Source organism: Hetaerina americana, unplaced genomic scaffold (assembly GCF_022747635.1).
Source record: "Hetaerina americana unplaced genomic scaffold, ioHetAmer1.1.p SCAF_5, whole genome shotgun sequence".
Lineage (NCBI taxonomy): Eukaryota > Metazoa > Arthropoda > Insecta > Odonata > Calopterygidae > Hetaerina > Hetaerina americana.
The window spans coordinates 18062828-18077548 of NW_027287095.1; the positions used below are offsets into that span (position 1 = coordinate 18062828).

General features: G+C 40.5%; 1 protein-coding gene and 1 pseudogene across 1 annotated transcript in view; one reads left to right on the forward strand and one right to left on the reverse strand.

Moving 5' to 3' along the window:
• The window catches only part of LOC139693542 (uncharacterized), a 54307-nt gene that overhangs the window by 21343 nt on the left and 18243 nt on the right, over positions 1–14721 (reverse strand). Inside the window, exons 4-7 of the mRNA XM_071591742.1 lie at positions 11474–11496; positions 9997–10213; positions 8339–8675; positions 6908–6965 (exon numbers count right to left, since the gene is read on the reverse strand). Of these exons, the coding sequence (XP_071447843.1) occupies positions 6908–6965; positions 8339–8675; positions 9997–10213; positions 11474–11496 (635 nt within the window). The remainder of the gene's footprint in view (positions 1–6907; positions 6966–8338; positions 8676–9996; positions 10214–11473; positions 11497–14721) is intronic.
• Positions 2817–2941, forward strand: LOC139694460 (5S ribosomal RNA; annotated as a pseudogene).

Genomic DNA, 14721 nt, shown 5'->3' on the forward strand with positions numbered 1-14721 from the left:
ATGGGAAGAACTCGAGGTAGGAATGAAAGTGGGCGGGGGATTCGTAAAATCAGTTAGGTTTGCTGATGACCAAGCTTTAGTTTGTCAGTCAGCCAAGGGGCTGCAAGCATTGCTTAGTGAATTGGAAATTCAGTGCGACAGGTATGGGATGAGAATCAACATTAATAAAACAAAGGTTATGCGATTTTCTAGGAAGAAAAAGGCTAATCTTAACATTAAAGTAAGAGGGCAAAAACTAGAGCAGGTAGAACAGTTTACGTATCTCGGTAGTGTTTTGGACCAACACGGTCAAAGTAGTAGGGACGTAAGGAGAAGAATTGCGCTAGGCAAAGAGGCTTTCACGAGGAGGAGGGAGTTGATGACGGGGACTTTGAGTAAGGATGTTAAGAAAAGACTCGTAAAAACTTTGATATGGAGCGTAGCTATGTACGGCGCGGAAACGTGGTCATTAAAGCAGGAGGATAGACGTAGACTGGAAGCTTTTGAAATGTGGGTGTGGAGAAGAATGGAAAAGGTGAAATGGACAGAGAAGAAAACAAATGAGGAAGTACTTGGTATGGTGGGCGAAGAGAGGGGTTTGTTGGGAGCAATCCTATGGAGGCAGGAAAAGTGGATGAAGGGGGTGTTGACCGGCAGTGGGATGTTGAAGACTGTGATAGAGGGTAGAATGTTAGGCAAAAGAGGAAAGGGAAGGAACAGGATAGGGATGTTGGACGGGATGAAGGGAGGAAGAAAGTACTCAGAGATGAAGAGGAACCTGGTGTAGAGTAGAATTTAGGGTTGTGTTTTGTTAGTAGTCACAAAATATTTGTTTGGTAGTTGTGTCCATCAAAAAAAACCTACCTTAACCGGTAGATTACCTTAATATATATATATATATATATATATATATATATATATGTATACTAAGTGCTTCGGTCAATAGATGGGACATTGAAATCTCATTATGTTGGGATAAAAAACCTTTGACTTTCTGATTTAATTCTAGTATTGAATTGACTCCCTTGACTGGCGGTCTGTAAAATGCGCATACATAAATTCTTTTGTATTGACTTCGTCGTTTAAACTTCGGCACTTTACTGCCAATATAGATGATGTTTCCTAGGCGTAACGGTTTTTTAATTTTTTAACGAGGATCGTCTTCTTATTAATATTGAATCCCTTATAAAATGTTCCGTTGGATGCTATCTGATATATGTTTAATGAACTATTCCTAACACTGAACCTCATCTCATTCAAAGCTACATCCTTAGGCAAAGAAGTATTTTAAGACCCACTAATTGACCTACCCTTTAATCTAAAAAAGCCCGCATTGCCCAAATATCCTACCCACTACACACCTGGCGGCCTCAAACGTGTAGTGAACACCAGAACGGTTCAGGGGGTTCCTACACGATTGGATCGCCGGATGAAGGTCGACGAAGCTTACCCCGATATCCCTGCGGAAAATACGCCACCGCTGTCCTCCGCTCGACTCCAAACCAGATGTCCACGATAAATCCTCGGGACAAGGCTGCAGATAGTGAGCGTCACATCAACCCTGAAGGAATTCAGAATATCTTCAGATCCCCGGTCGACGGCATCGTTGACTCCAACTTGAGCCACGACAAACAGCCTGGAACACTTCGTACCTGCAGCTACCGCTCCGACCGCCTTCGTCACCTGGGAAACGCCATCCCGTCAGGCGCTGGCTTACACCCTAATGGTCTGCCCTCTCCCGCAATTGGCCTGATGTTACTCCTGCCAATCACTAGAATCACCCGACCGAAGCTCAATCACGATACCCTCCTTGGAGGGTATCTTAGAGCCACGGACTCGTCGGCGTAGGCGTGCATCGCGACAGAAGGCCCAGTGCAAGCCATCCCAATTATATAGTATCGTATAAAATAATTCCTTGGGCTCAGCGAAGGCTACGTAATGGTGCAAACTGATGTCACTGACCTGCTTTTGGGATTTGTTTTGTTGCAATTGGAATACAATATTTACCGTTCTTCATTTACTCCACATTAAATCGTACTTTATTAGCTTAGTAATAGTGGATTTGGTCCAACTGGCATTTCTTAAATGGGTTGGAGGGTTAGCTGGAGGATGCTGTTGGCTGGGGGAATGAATGCAGTTTTGTCTACAGGAGGGAGTGAGTCGAGTGTTGGCCGTAGATGGACCTAAAATTCTTAGTAGTTTCGAGTTTAATGATTGTCTAGAGCGCATTATTTATTATTAGGTAATCTATTAGATAAGCTTTGCATGCAAAAAACAACGAATGAAATATGCTGTTTCTCCTAACAAAACACAACCCAACATCCTACTCTACAACAAACCGCCTTCATCTCTGTATACTTCCTTTATCCCATAAAACATTCCATTATCGATTAATATGCGCTTCCTGCCTCCTCGTCATTTCTCCCATTGCGTCTCGATAGCAAAGTCAATCAAAACTAATGCATGCGTAATTGTTAAATTAGAAAGAGCTGAGGCGTAAATGGAATGAGTATTTTGAAAGTGGATTTAATGCAGCAGAACTGAGAAGCCGACAACGAATAAGATAGCGAGAACATTTAGAGAATACTCCAGGGATCAGCCTGAATATGTGGTATTTGTTATTGACTAGATAAAACATGACGAAATAAAAATCCTTGAAGGCCTTTATAAATACGTAAAATATATCCCATGCATCAGCCAACGACCAATGTATATGAATGTATGCCTATGTAAGTGCGTAACCATAATAAGAAAAAAATATGCTGTAACCATAATCTGTAAGCTGACAATGTGTACAATGAAAGCACTAGCAGTGTAACATACTAGACCGAATAAAAGTAAATTGAACCGTACCACGATGAAAACACTGGTTCTCGTCCGATCGCCAAAGTTAAGCATCGTTAAGCGGGCCCGGATAGTACTTGGATGGGTGACCGCCTGGGAACACCGGGTGCTGTTGGCATTAATTTTTTTCTCTTTTTTGCCGTTTTTGTAAATTTTCATTGTTTTCAACAGTCTTCCACCAATTTGGACCTCATTCTCACAATTTTTGCGAGCAGTTCAAAAAATCATACGTGTTGCTCTTTAATTACTGATATTTGTGGACAATTTTATCATCAGATTCGTCAATCAATCCACCGCCACTGTATCGAACTGTACTTCCTTCACTGCGTCGCACTTTTAAGTGCTTCGGAGTTTTCAACAATTAAATATTCCCTTGTTTTTTCACGTGCAAACGTTTCCCAATTGCATATCCTGATTTTTTTAAATTCGTCGATGTTTCGTAATTTACGTTACTCAATAAACCATTTTGGTTGGCCCTTTGGAATTACAACCTATTCTTCTACATTAAAAATACGAGGGCTGTTTGGGAACTGATAGAGACCACATGAAGTCGTTTCAAAGATGACTGTGGTCTGCACGTTGAGTGCCACGAATATCGCAATGAATTACACGCTATCCTGCGTCATAAAAATTTTGATTTGGAGGAGGAGAGAAAAGTCAGAAAGGCTAAACTGGTATTGTAACATTTATCCAAAAAGGGAAACTTAATGTGTAAGTTGAATAATAGTTTCTTACATAAATAAATTAGGATATTTTATCAATGTTTTACAGTTTATGAATCAATGATTTGATATGTTTAGCCTGAAGACGATGAATTTGATTGAAACCAGTAATTTATTTATCAAAATCTGGTGGAAAAGTGTTTTATATAACTCATTATTATGGTTGGCAACCATCATATCATGCCTGAAACTGCATACGCAGTTCGTTCTTTTGGAAATTCACAATTCCGTATGTTTATGCTGTGAATGCAAAGTTAAAAGCGTAAAAAATCTAAAAATATCTTCAGATCATGACAATTCGCACTTTTGAAATTAATTTGATGCATAAGGATGAAATTTAATTACTTATGTTATTACAGAAAGGGTTGAGGATTTAGTATTTTATTAAGTTCTGAAAGAGCATAAATAAGTTAACTCTTTATGGGTATAAAATTGGTCAAGAAATTATTGAGACGTTCATGATTATGCAACTGCAACTTAAATTTAATTAGCTTAAATGTGATTTAATTTGAACCGCTGGGACCTTTACCAGTGTGGATCTGTTCTGGCCTTAACCGACGAATAGCCGCCGGAATCCCATAACGGTTATTTCCGCCCGAGCGCATATGATTTTTCAAAATTTTCATTACACAGGATAGTGTATAATTCATTGCGAAATTCACGGCACTCAATGTGCAGATCACTGTCATCTTTGAAATGACTTTATGTGGTCTCTATTGGCGAAGTGAGCCTTGTACTCATTGCCATCCCGTTTCAAAACCAGATAAAATCAAAGGAAACCTTAATGTTTCGCTGCATTCATGTTATTATAGGTAACCTACTACTTAAGGTATGTTTAGGATGGACACAACCAATATAACTTGTCTTTTGTCTCTCCCATCAAAACACAGCTCAACATCATACTTTACAACAAGCCCCTCTTCATCTCCCTTTACATACTTCCTTCCTCCATCCATTCCGTCCAAAATTCCTATCTTATTTTTTCTCCTTCCTCGTTTTCCACATACTCTCCCATTTATCACAGCCTTCAACATCCCACTGCCAATTAATATGATTTGAATCAATTTTTCCTGTCTCCTTATAATTTCTCCCAGCAATTGCCTCTCTGCCCCAATCATACCTAGCACTTCCTCATTTGCTTTCCTTTCTGTCCACTTCACCTTCTCCATTCTTCATCACACCCATATTTCAAAAGGCTCCAATCTACGCCTATTCACCTACATCATTGACCATGCTTCCACACCATGCGTAACTACCCGACACATCAAAGTTTTAACGAGTCTTTTCGAAATATCCTCACGCAACGCCACTGTCATCAATCACTCTTTGTTAAAACTTCTATGCCAAACGGAAATCATTTCCCTATAACCCTACTACTTAAAACATTTTGGCCCCTAGCACTTATGATTTGCCAATGAGGGGCCAATGAGGGGCGAGAGGCCAAGGGCATGGAGGGCATCAATGGCACGGCAAATGCTGGCCTCGTTGTGTGTCCCAATGATCACTAGACATCGGCTGGCTGGCTACCCTGCAGTATGCATCAGGAAGCGAGATACAACCCTGAAATGCAAACGAGCCCAAGTGTGAATCCATTGGTGTGGGAATTATTGGAGTGCATCCACATCGACATCATGTTGCACAGCACACAACCCATGCATAATGCATCCAATCTGATTAATAAATCACACACTTGATTTCTTTAAATTAGGATTAAGGTATAGTTCCTTTAAAGTAATAAAAATATTTATACTAAGGGAAATGTTAAATTATTATTTTACTTACATAAAAGGCACAACAGGCCCCATTTGGTCATCAATTATAAAGATATCTTCAACATTGCTGTGTCCATAAATTGGCCTTCTTTCCCTGGCAAACTACTCCATGATGCATACGTTGATAGGTAAAAGTTGAAGACTTTTTAAATGCACTTCTGATATGTGTAAACTGTTCCACCTGTTCTAGATTTTTCATTATTTCCCATTTTAACGTTAAGCTTTGCCTTTCTCATTCTGGATATCCGCATAACCTTAGTTATGTTGCGATCATGTGAACTCCTCAAATTGACTGACCCAAATCACAGAAGTACTGTCCAATGCAAACACATTATGGAGTTGACGGCATTGTACTTTAAATTGGAACATTGCCACACGCAAATGAATAATACGGATGCACACGAGCAATCGTGTTGGGTTTAATCCCGCACTGCTCCTAGGTGATAGATTGTCGTAAATTCCTCTTTAATTCGTGTACGAAGCCACCCCTGAACGCTATACAAGCGCAGATCCTTTATGATCGATACTCCTAAGATAAAACGGAGAGCATCATTGAAATGTGTGTGATATCTAGCTAAGTACTGGGTGATCTCTACAACCACCTACCAAACCGACCTTCAGGTTGATTAGTGCATTTATAGTTTCTTATATATTTTTACGAAAGTACTCCATCGCCTGAGGAGTTTGATGGTGTATTAGGATTTTTCTTACTCTAAATAATGAATTCCAGAAGCAATAAAGCTGTAGTTCTGCTAAGAGAGTGTTTGGGCAGCAGAAGAGAGCATCAGTATGGACAATGATCAGTGAAAAAAGAAAAATTAGTAATATTACATTAATTAAGATAATGAGATTGTTAATAATTCTTTTAATGCACATACCACGTTGAATGCTAGTGTGTGACAACGATGTTTTGATTAAAGATGACATCAATACAAATATTAAGGATGTACAGGGTTCGTCCGGAAAATAAGTGTACTGAGTTCAGGAAAAAAAATTTATTACACTTTTACATATCTTAAGCTAATATTCCTCAAAATAGGACCCTTGTGAGTCGATACACTTGTTCCAGCGGCGTTCCCATTCCTGGAACGCTCCGGCGAAGGCATTATCGGGAACCTCTCGAAGACTCGTCGTAGACCTCTTCTCTGCCCTCCACGAACATCTTGTGCCACCGTAAAGATCATGTTTCTGGACATGGCTGACTCCCCGTAAGCCTGGTTAATCATACCGACAGTTTCGGTAGACGATTTCCCAAGCTTTACCGCAAATTTGATGGAATAACGCTGCTTCGGGCTCGCGTTCCGTGACGTGGGTCGAGCGTGGAGGTTCGCGTTAACAGAGCTCCTCACTACACCACAGCTCAGAGGCGACTGCCTTTTTCAGCGTCGCTTACCAACATACCCCCCTCCAATCGCAGCCCGTCAGAGCGGTGCTGGGCGTGCCTGGAGCGGCGCGCCCAGCCCAGGAGTCAGTACACTTATTTTCCGGACGAACCCTGTAGTTTCATACAAATATTGAGGATGTGGTAACCTGAGGTTGGAATGGTATTCACCGATTTATGAACCAAGTCCTGAGTATGCAATCCCTCACCTATGTGCAGACTCAGCACAGCAGTACATTTCAAAAGCTTCTCAATTATGGTCATGCTCTGTCCTAAAAGGAAACATTCTAAATCAACAAAGCACTATGCTCGATTTTGAAGTCTATTAATTTTTAACTTCTTTACTAAGGGGATAACCCAGCGGACTTTCTGACTGAGATTCAGGTCTTTTTAATGATCTTTCCCTTCCGTAAACCCCATCCCTTTTCTGTATCACCATTAATATACCCCACCTAACTCCATCAAAAGGGTTCACTTAGTAATTTCTTTGATTCTTCTTCTAGGTAACATTGAATTACTACGATTGAATTTTCTCTCGGTGAAATTGTTATTTTCACCGAAGCAATTTGCATCAGGAGATAATAAAGACGATGTAAAGCAAGAGCTGAAATGTCATAATCTGTGTCAATCTTCAACCTTATATACATTTCGTTTCGTAATCATTCACAAGATAAGTTGATGTTTTATTAATGGTAAATATTTGTGCAAGACCCTTTCATGAAATTGATGTGATAGAGATTGGTCTGTAATTACATATCCTGGGTACCCTCGATTCGATCCCACGCCCTTTTCCCATTCCCTTTTCTGAATCACCAATAATTTGACCCACCAGAATCTATCCTATACCTACTCTACGTCAGTGTATTAAATTAAAATTTTATGTTTCTTTCCTGTGTTTCTTCCGCCAATAACTCTCAATAGATTTATTTAATCTCTTGTCCCTGCACCTCATCTGAATCTATATTTTCCTTCTCCCATCACTTCTTTTACTTTTCCCTATAGTATCATAACAAGCGACGAAAAGGGTCGGAGAGGAATTTTCACGAATAACGCAAGCTGGGGGAAAACCAATATCACCAATCCTCAGAGTCTCTACATTTTCAAGAATGGACCGTAAATTTCATGCTTTGAAAAGTAAAGAGTTACTTTCGTGTGCAAGAAGCCTGAAATAAGTTAATGCAAATTGGCTCTGTGTGGAGATCTATGGTGTTTGCATACCAGCCGATTGAACAATAGAAGATTTTTTCCAGAGGAAATAAGCCATAAATATTCAAGAAATGATAGGAGATCTTAACGGTCGTTTATTGTTCCTTTAACCATGAGATGCATTTTTTCTCAGGTTTCCAATCAACTTTAACTATAAGCTTACGATGCTCTAATATATAGGTAAGTATCCAGTCAAGAATATATATAAGGTACAGTTTACACACAGAAAGTGTTAATCAACTATGTCAGGAGCCAGGTGATGTGCTGCTCGTGTCTTGATACCTTGTAAGGGTTCTAAGTTAGGAGAGAAATAAGCACAGAGAGGGGGACAAATTTAATCCAAATCTCCCAAAGATATTCAACAGTGACTCATAGAGTTTTGCTGGCCAAAGAAATAAAATGGCGATTTTGTTGAGACAAGAGTATTTATTTACACATTTAATTCTTCCGAATCCTTCATGTTCTGCATAGATAGTATTCTCCTGGGTAACCATGGAATCAGGGGAGAAGCTGCCACTCTTAATTTTAGTGCCACTGCAGATCGCCCAGCCGTCGTTTGAGCTTCGGAGACGCAGAGCGGTCACCCGGGCACCACCCGCCATTGACCCCGGAGCCTCCAGAGCAGTTCCTTCTGCAGCAGTTTCCTCTTCCTTCTCGCCCCGCGGAGCACAACAGACCTGTTCTCCGCCGCGCAGCGCGCCAGGTAGGGCAGCACCTGCCAAAGGCGCCCACCCGCGGGAATTGACTTGTACACCACGTATCCAACCCTGACTGGAAGAGCGACCAGAAGGTGAAAACTATGATTGACACACTGCCTCAAGTGGCTGAAACTGAATGTATCGAACGGCGAAATATTTTGTTAGTCGAGGAGTGAATGCTTTCCAAAATAGTTATTACTTGCTGTTGCACTGTTCTGTCCTAATTGAGTTTCTGTTAAGGGACTGATTAACTTGTACTAATCCTTGCCAGACACAAAAATTTGGATATTTCATTGCACTAATCCAAGTTTATTTGTTGTGCAAAGTGCCGTTATATTTTGGAAACTTAGGCATAGTTTGAGGTGACCATAGGAATTCCATTAATTTTAAAAAGATTTTTAAAACGATTCATTATTGCCTTAAGGCAATATTCATTCTGAGGAAGGACATGCTTCCATTCAAAATGTCCATAAAATGCGGAATAAAGTATCAGAGGCAATGCCTCAAAACCACGGAAACAAGATTGTTCTCATCCCTCTCACTCTCTCTCTCTCTATCTGTATTGCATGAATATATACATGCACACACAGATTCTGACACAAAATTCTTGCCAAAGGGTGAAATATATTCAAATTTCCATGGATAGCTGTTAACAAAAACAATATCCTTGCCATATTGTTGAATTTTTGCAGAATAGCTATTGATTGGACATGACCATCAGCTAATATATTAAAAGAAATAGTAAGAATGTTACTCTAAGTGCTCCAATGTAGGTTCCATGATTTAGGGGGGAGGGAATGTTTTTCTTTTGCGTGAGGGATGAGGGTACGTGAGGAGGCCCCAGAATGCATGCAGCATTAATTGTCAGTTGAAAGGGGAGAAAATGCAGAAGGGGTGAAGAGAGAGTAGTTTTGCAAAAATTAGGGATTGAAGTGAGGTATCTCTGGATGCTTTATGGAATCTTACCTTCTTAAAAGGAGTGACTCCTTTGGAGGGGTGGCTGAAGGAGTCCTGTAGGAGGAAAACTGGCCCTACGCTGGAGGACCGGAGCTTGACGGTCTCTCACAGCTCCCGGAGGATGTGGCGCAAAGGGGGGGTTAATATGTTGTACCCTTCTAACATTGAAGGGGGTGGCGTCACCTCCACCAACATTGCCTGCTCGCCACATCCTCCTTTCCCCTTCATCTTCTCCATCTCCTTCATCATCTCCTTCATATCCATCTTCATCCAACTCCTCATCATCATCCTCTTCATCTTCCTCCTCCTCCCATTCCTCCTCCTCCCATTCCTCCTCCTCCCATTCCTCCTCCTCCCATTCCTCCTCCTCCCATTCCTCCTCCTCCCATTCCTCCTCCTCCCATTCCTCCCCCTCTTCCTCATCGTCTCCTTCATACCCCCCGTCATCCACATCCTCCTCTGCCTCCTCATCCTCATCCTCCATCGCTTCCTCCAACTCCATATCTATCTCTTTCACCTCCACCACTCCCTCCTTCGCCTCCACATCTTCCTGCTTCGCCTCCACCTTTTCCTCCTTCACCGCCACCAATTGTTCAACACTTCCAACTCCTTCTCCCTCCATGTCCTCCATCTCCACCGCTTTTCGGCAACAACCTGCAAAGTCAAAGTAAAAACATTTATTCAAACCCATTTCTCAGCAAAAGGGGCAGTCATCCCTTTTGGGAGTTGAATTTTTTTAAAGAATACATGCATGGCAACCATAAATGCTATTATTTCTACTTATCTCTCTGATAACTGTACGCCGGTATAATATTTTAAATACTTTTAGCATGTAATAAGTAATAATAGAACTGAAACAACTATACATTATAATATTGAGTAGATTTTTATCAAAATTTGTGGAATAACTTATATCTGCTACTTACAGCATAAGGCTCCCATTTTTCTTTATTGTTGAAGAGTCCTTGGTAACAGCTTAGTAACATCATTTCAATTCCATTTTTTGTGAAACGTGCTTCTCTTGTTTATTTACATTTTACACAAGAGATCTTATGCACTGATTTGCACAATAGGGTTTCATGTTTATTTTGTTTACATAATGATATTTATGATAATCTTTTCAGCATGTAAGAAACTAAAATAATTGCGGTAATGGTTGAAGATTATCTCGAGGAGGTTAAAAAATATATTCAGTTCGAGGTGTCATTATTCAAGGATGGTTCTTTCATCATTTTGATTCCATTGTTGTGAAACGTGTTTCTCTTGTTTATTTGGGCCGGAATTTTACCATTAAACCAGAAGAACAATAGCTCAAGTCTTAACTTTTGTTCAATTTTTATACAGGACTCAACAAACGACATATCATAAAACCCAGAGTTTCCAAAATGGCATCCACGGATGTTATTATCTAGCCCTTTATTTTTCATGATTTCAAAAATGTGGAATACCATTTTTCGAAATGGTCCACCCTGCACTATTAGTCCAAATTCATGCAAGGAATACTCGAATATACTATACAATAATAGCATGGTATCGCGATTCTGTTCCACAACGGCAGAGACCCTTGATTATTGGACGGGAGATCCAACAAAGAGTTAGTGGACATTCCGGGTGAAACTATTAGAAGGCGAAATCCCACAGAAATCCAACCCGTTAAAGAATTTATTAAGAAAGTACCTTCAAAGTTTGCGGTTGAACTGGATCCGGAATTAGGCGTAGGTGTCCGATCATTCTCTGGTTATTTCTTAGAAATGTAGCATATTATCATTCCCTAGGTCACTCTAAAATTCAATTTTTTACCACTCGACAGATCAAAGTAAAATTCTGCTCCTAATTTGTCATTATGAAGAGCTTACAAAGTGTTTTTATTTGTCATTCTTTCTGCCTACTTAAATTATTTTAATATAGTCTAACCTGATTTTAAGTTCGGCCCCATACTGCACCAATAATATAATGAAAAATATTAAAATGCACACTCTGTTAAGCTAATCGTCTTACTAATTTAAAACTCAGCGTTTAAGTATTCTGTGATCTTAGAATAAATGCCTCTTGAGGTATAAATCTGCTTCTCCGGACACAAGAGCAAGATCTACTTGGAAACATGTGACCGCCACTCTACTTTGCGAGAGGGAGGGAAAGAGAGGAATCGACGCCGTGAAAAAGTTGAGTTCTCGCGAAAGATAATCTTATTTAAGGATGGGTCTGCCCCTAATCGGCTCCTCCGCACTTTTCTCGCCCTCAAACTATATGGAAAGATTTATCAAATACTTAAACACGGGTAAAACTATGGCTTATAACTCATGATAAAGTAGCGCAATTAATTGAGATTGCATTCCTTTCAACGATGTTCCACGTGGTCATCCTCATAAATATTCCTCCAAATTTATCATTTAATTTACTTGTGAAGTTATCTTCGTCTCTTTCGGGTGAAGCCTTTGAAAATGATGAGTAACAAAAATTTTCTTGAATAAGAATTGTACTATCATACGCATCGCTAAAATGTTTTCCTCAGAATTTTAAGTTCTTGAACTGATGAAGACTCCCGATATGCATATACCTTTCCGCTGTTTCGCGAAGTGAATCCAGCCCTTCATTCCTCCGGCTCACTTGAAACAATTATACCCACTGTCAGTGTCACTCGTCTGGCGAGACCCGGCGATGCGTGTCTACGTCTCCACCCCTCCACCATTCTCTACCTCGGGTAAGGGTACAATGCGGTTGGAGGGTTTACGTATTTTCGAGAGGCGAGTTGGATTTGATAATCCTAGAGTATCAAGGGATCCGCGGATAACGATTTCGCGCCTATCCAAGGTTGAAATAGATCCACTCCGGCAGCCGAAGTCACCATTCTTAGTCCCTGTGATTAGATCATGCTCTGTGTTTGTCGTAAGGGGTTCTGCATGAATTTATACCATGTTTTTTTTGTTGGCGGATTGTTAAAATTGGTGACTTTTACCTGCGATTTTTTTCGTAATGACGGGTATTGCTCTAACACCCCCCTGCAACACGCCCTTGCGGCGGCTTGCTGGGCAGCGTCTGTTCCCCGGTAAGGCGGGTACAAAGGCCTCTGACCACAGTGGAGCGGCAATTGAGTGAAAGAGATAGGGTAAGTTAATTGTTTATGCGGGAGTTCATTGACTAGAGCCGGTAGAACATTCTACCTATCTCGGACGTTTCTGGACCAAAATGGGCCACACACCAGGGGCATAAGGATAGGTATTGGGTTAGGCACAGACGCTTTTAAAAAAGGAAAGAAGTGATGACAGGGACGTTGAGCGTGGATGTTAAGAAAAGGCTTGTTGAAACATTGATTGATATGGTGAGTAATTATGTAGGTCGCGAAAAATGGTCTTTGAAGCGAGTTGAATGGTATAGACTGGAGGCTTCGGCATGTGACTGTGGAGAAGGATGAAGTGGACATAAATGGGAATAGAGACGGTGAATGGCTTGGCATGGTGGGGGAGGAGAGGGGTTTGTTTGAAGAAATCATAGGAAGGCAGGAAAAATGGATGAAGGGCATATTGGTGGGTATTACGGTGTTGAAGGCTTTGTTAAAGGGTGGAGAGTGATATGCAAACCTGGAAGGGGAGGGAATAGGATAGGAATGTTGACGGAATAAAGACAGAAGGATGTATGCGAAATTAGAGAGGGACCTACTGTAGTCCTCAATTTCAGATTGTGCATTTTGTATAGGCGATGAATATAAATAAATTTTGTATGATTGCAATGGCTGTATTCATCCAAAACCTACCTTAATCGGCAGAGTGCCATATAATATTGTGTATAAGAAGACCCTGTCACAGACCTTGGGGCTTATCTTAAAGATACCATGTACGAGCATATGTAGACATTCACATAATGGAGAACTATTGATAAACCAACAGAATTTCAACAGCTCCAGCTAAACATAGTATCCTGCAATGCGCATGTGTTTCAGTTCGATATATCTTGTTGGCCAATATGCCACGCCATTACACAATTTTAAACCTTCAAAATGCAGTAAGACAATTCAAGCTGCCTATTATATGCCTCACATAGATCGTCTTCATTCAAGCATAATCTATAAAAAATAATCGTAATGCAACTAGCATCTTGAGTATAAAATGAGTATTTTGCATGCGAGACGAACTGCTGATAATAAGAATAATCAAATAATGACTGAATAAATGTGACGAAGCCTATTACAGTTTTCCACTTAATAGTAAGTGGAAAATAGTAATAGTCTTCGTCTCTGTTATTACGAAACAATTCCACTGTATCACACCTGAATCTTAAATATATAGTATAAATTATGACTGTACATAATAATCATTTACTCTGCCTACAGGTTGAACTGCAACGGTGATAATGGGCAACCCTGCCTCCTAACTAACACTGCCTAACACTCCTTAACCTAACACTGCCTATCCGGACCACCCGTTTCCCACCCGCACCTGAGCAGTCTGAGACATGTACAGGTTGCGGATTAGCCTCCTTTCCCTCCGATCTATTTCTATTTTCTGCAATATACTCATTAGTTTTTCCCAATTCACTATATCAAACGCTTTTTTGAAATCTACGAAACATGCACATACGTACCGGTTGTATTCTATATTCCTTTCGATTAATAATCTCATTACTGCAATGGCATCACGCGTACCTCTCCCCTTCCTAAACCCAAACCGAACATCCCCTAAGTAATAATTTGCCCTACTCTCTATCCTTTTGTTTATGATCCTGAGAACAACTCGAGCTGCGTGGGATATCAAACTTATTGTCCTGTAGTCCTCACATGATGTAGCCTTTACCTTTTTCGGAATAGGAACTAAAACTGATCTCACAATGTCTTCCGGCCATATTCCTTCCTCGTAAATAGTACGGATCAGCCCATATAGCCTCTCCCTCCCACATTTTCCCAAGCATTTTAAAAGTTCCGCGGGAATGTTATCCATCCCCACGGCCTTATTTAGTTTCATCTCCGTTAATGCACTTTCTATCTCGTTGCCTAGTATGCCTGGACCTAAGCTATCTTCCTCTACGTCATGTTCCTCCTCTATGTCTAATTTTGCTGGTCTAAGTTCTTTATTATACAGTTCTTCTATATACTCCTTCCATCTCTCTTGGATCTTTCCTGCGTCAACTATTACCATACCCGCCTTATCTCTAACTGTTAGCAAAGGTCC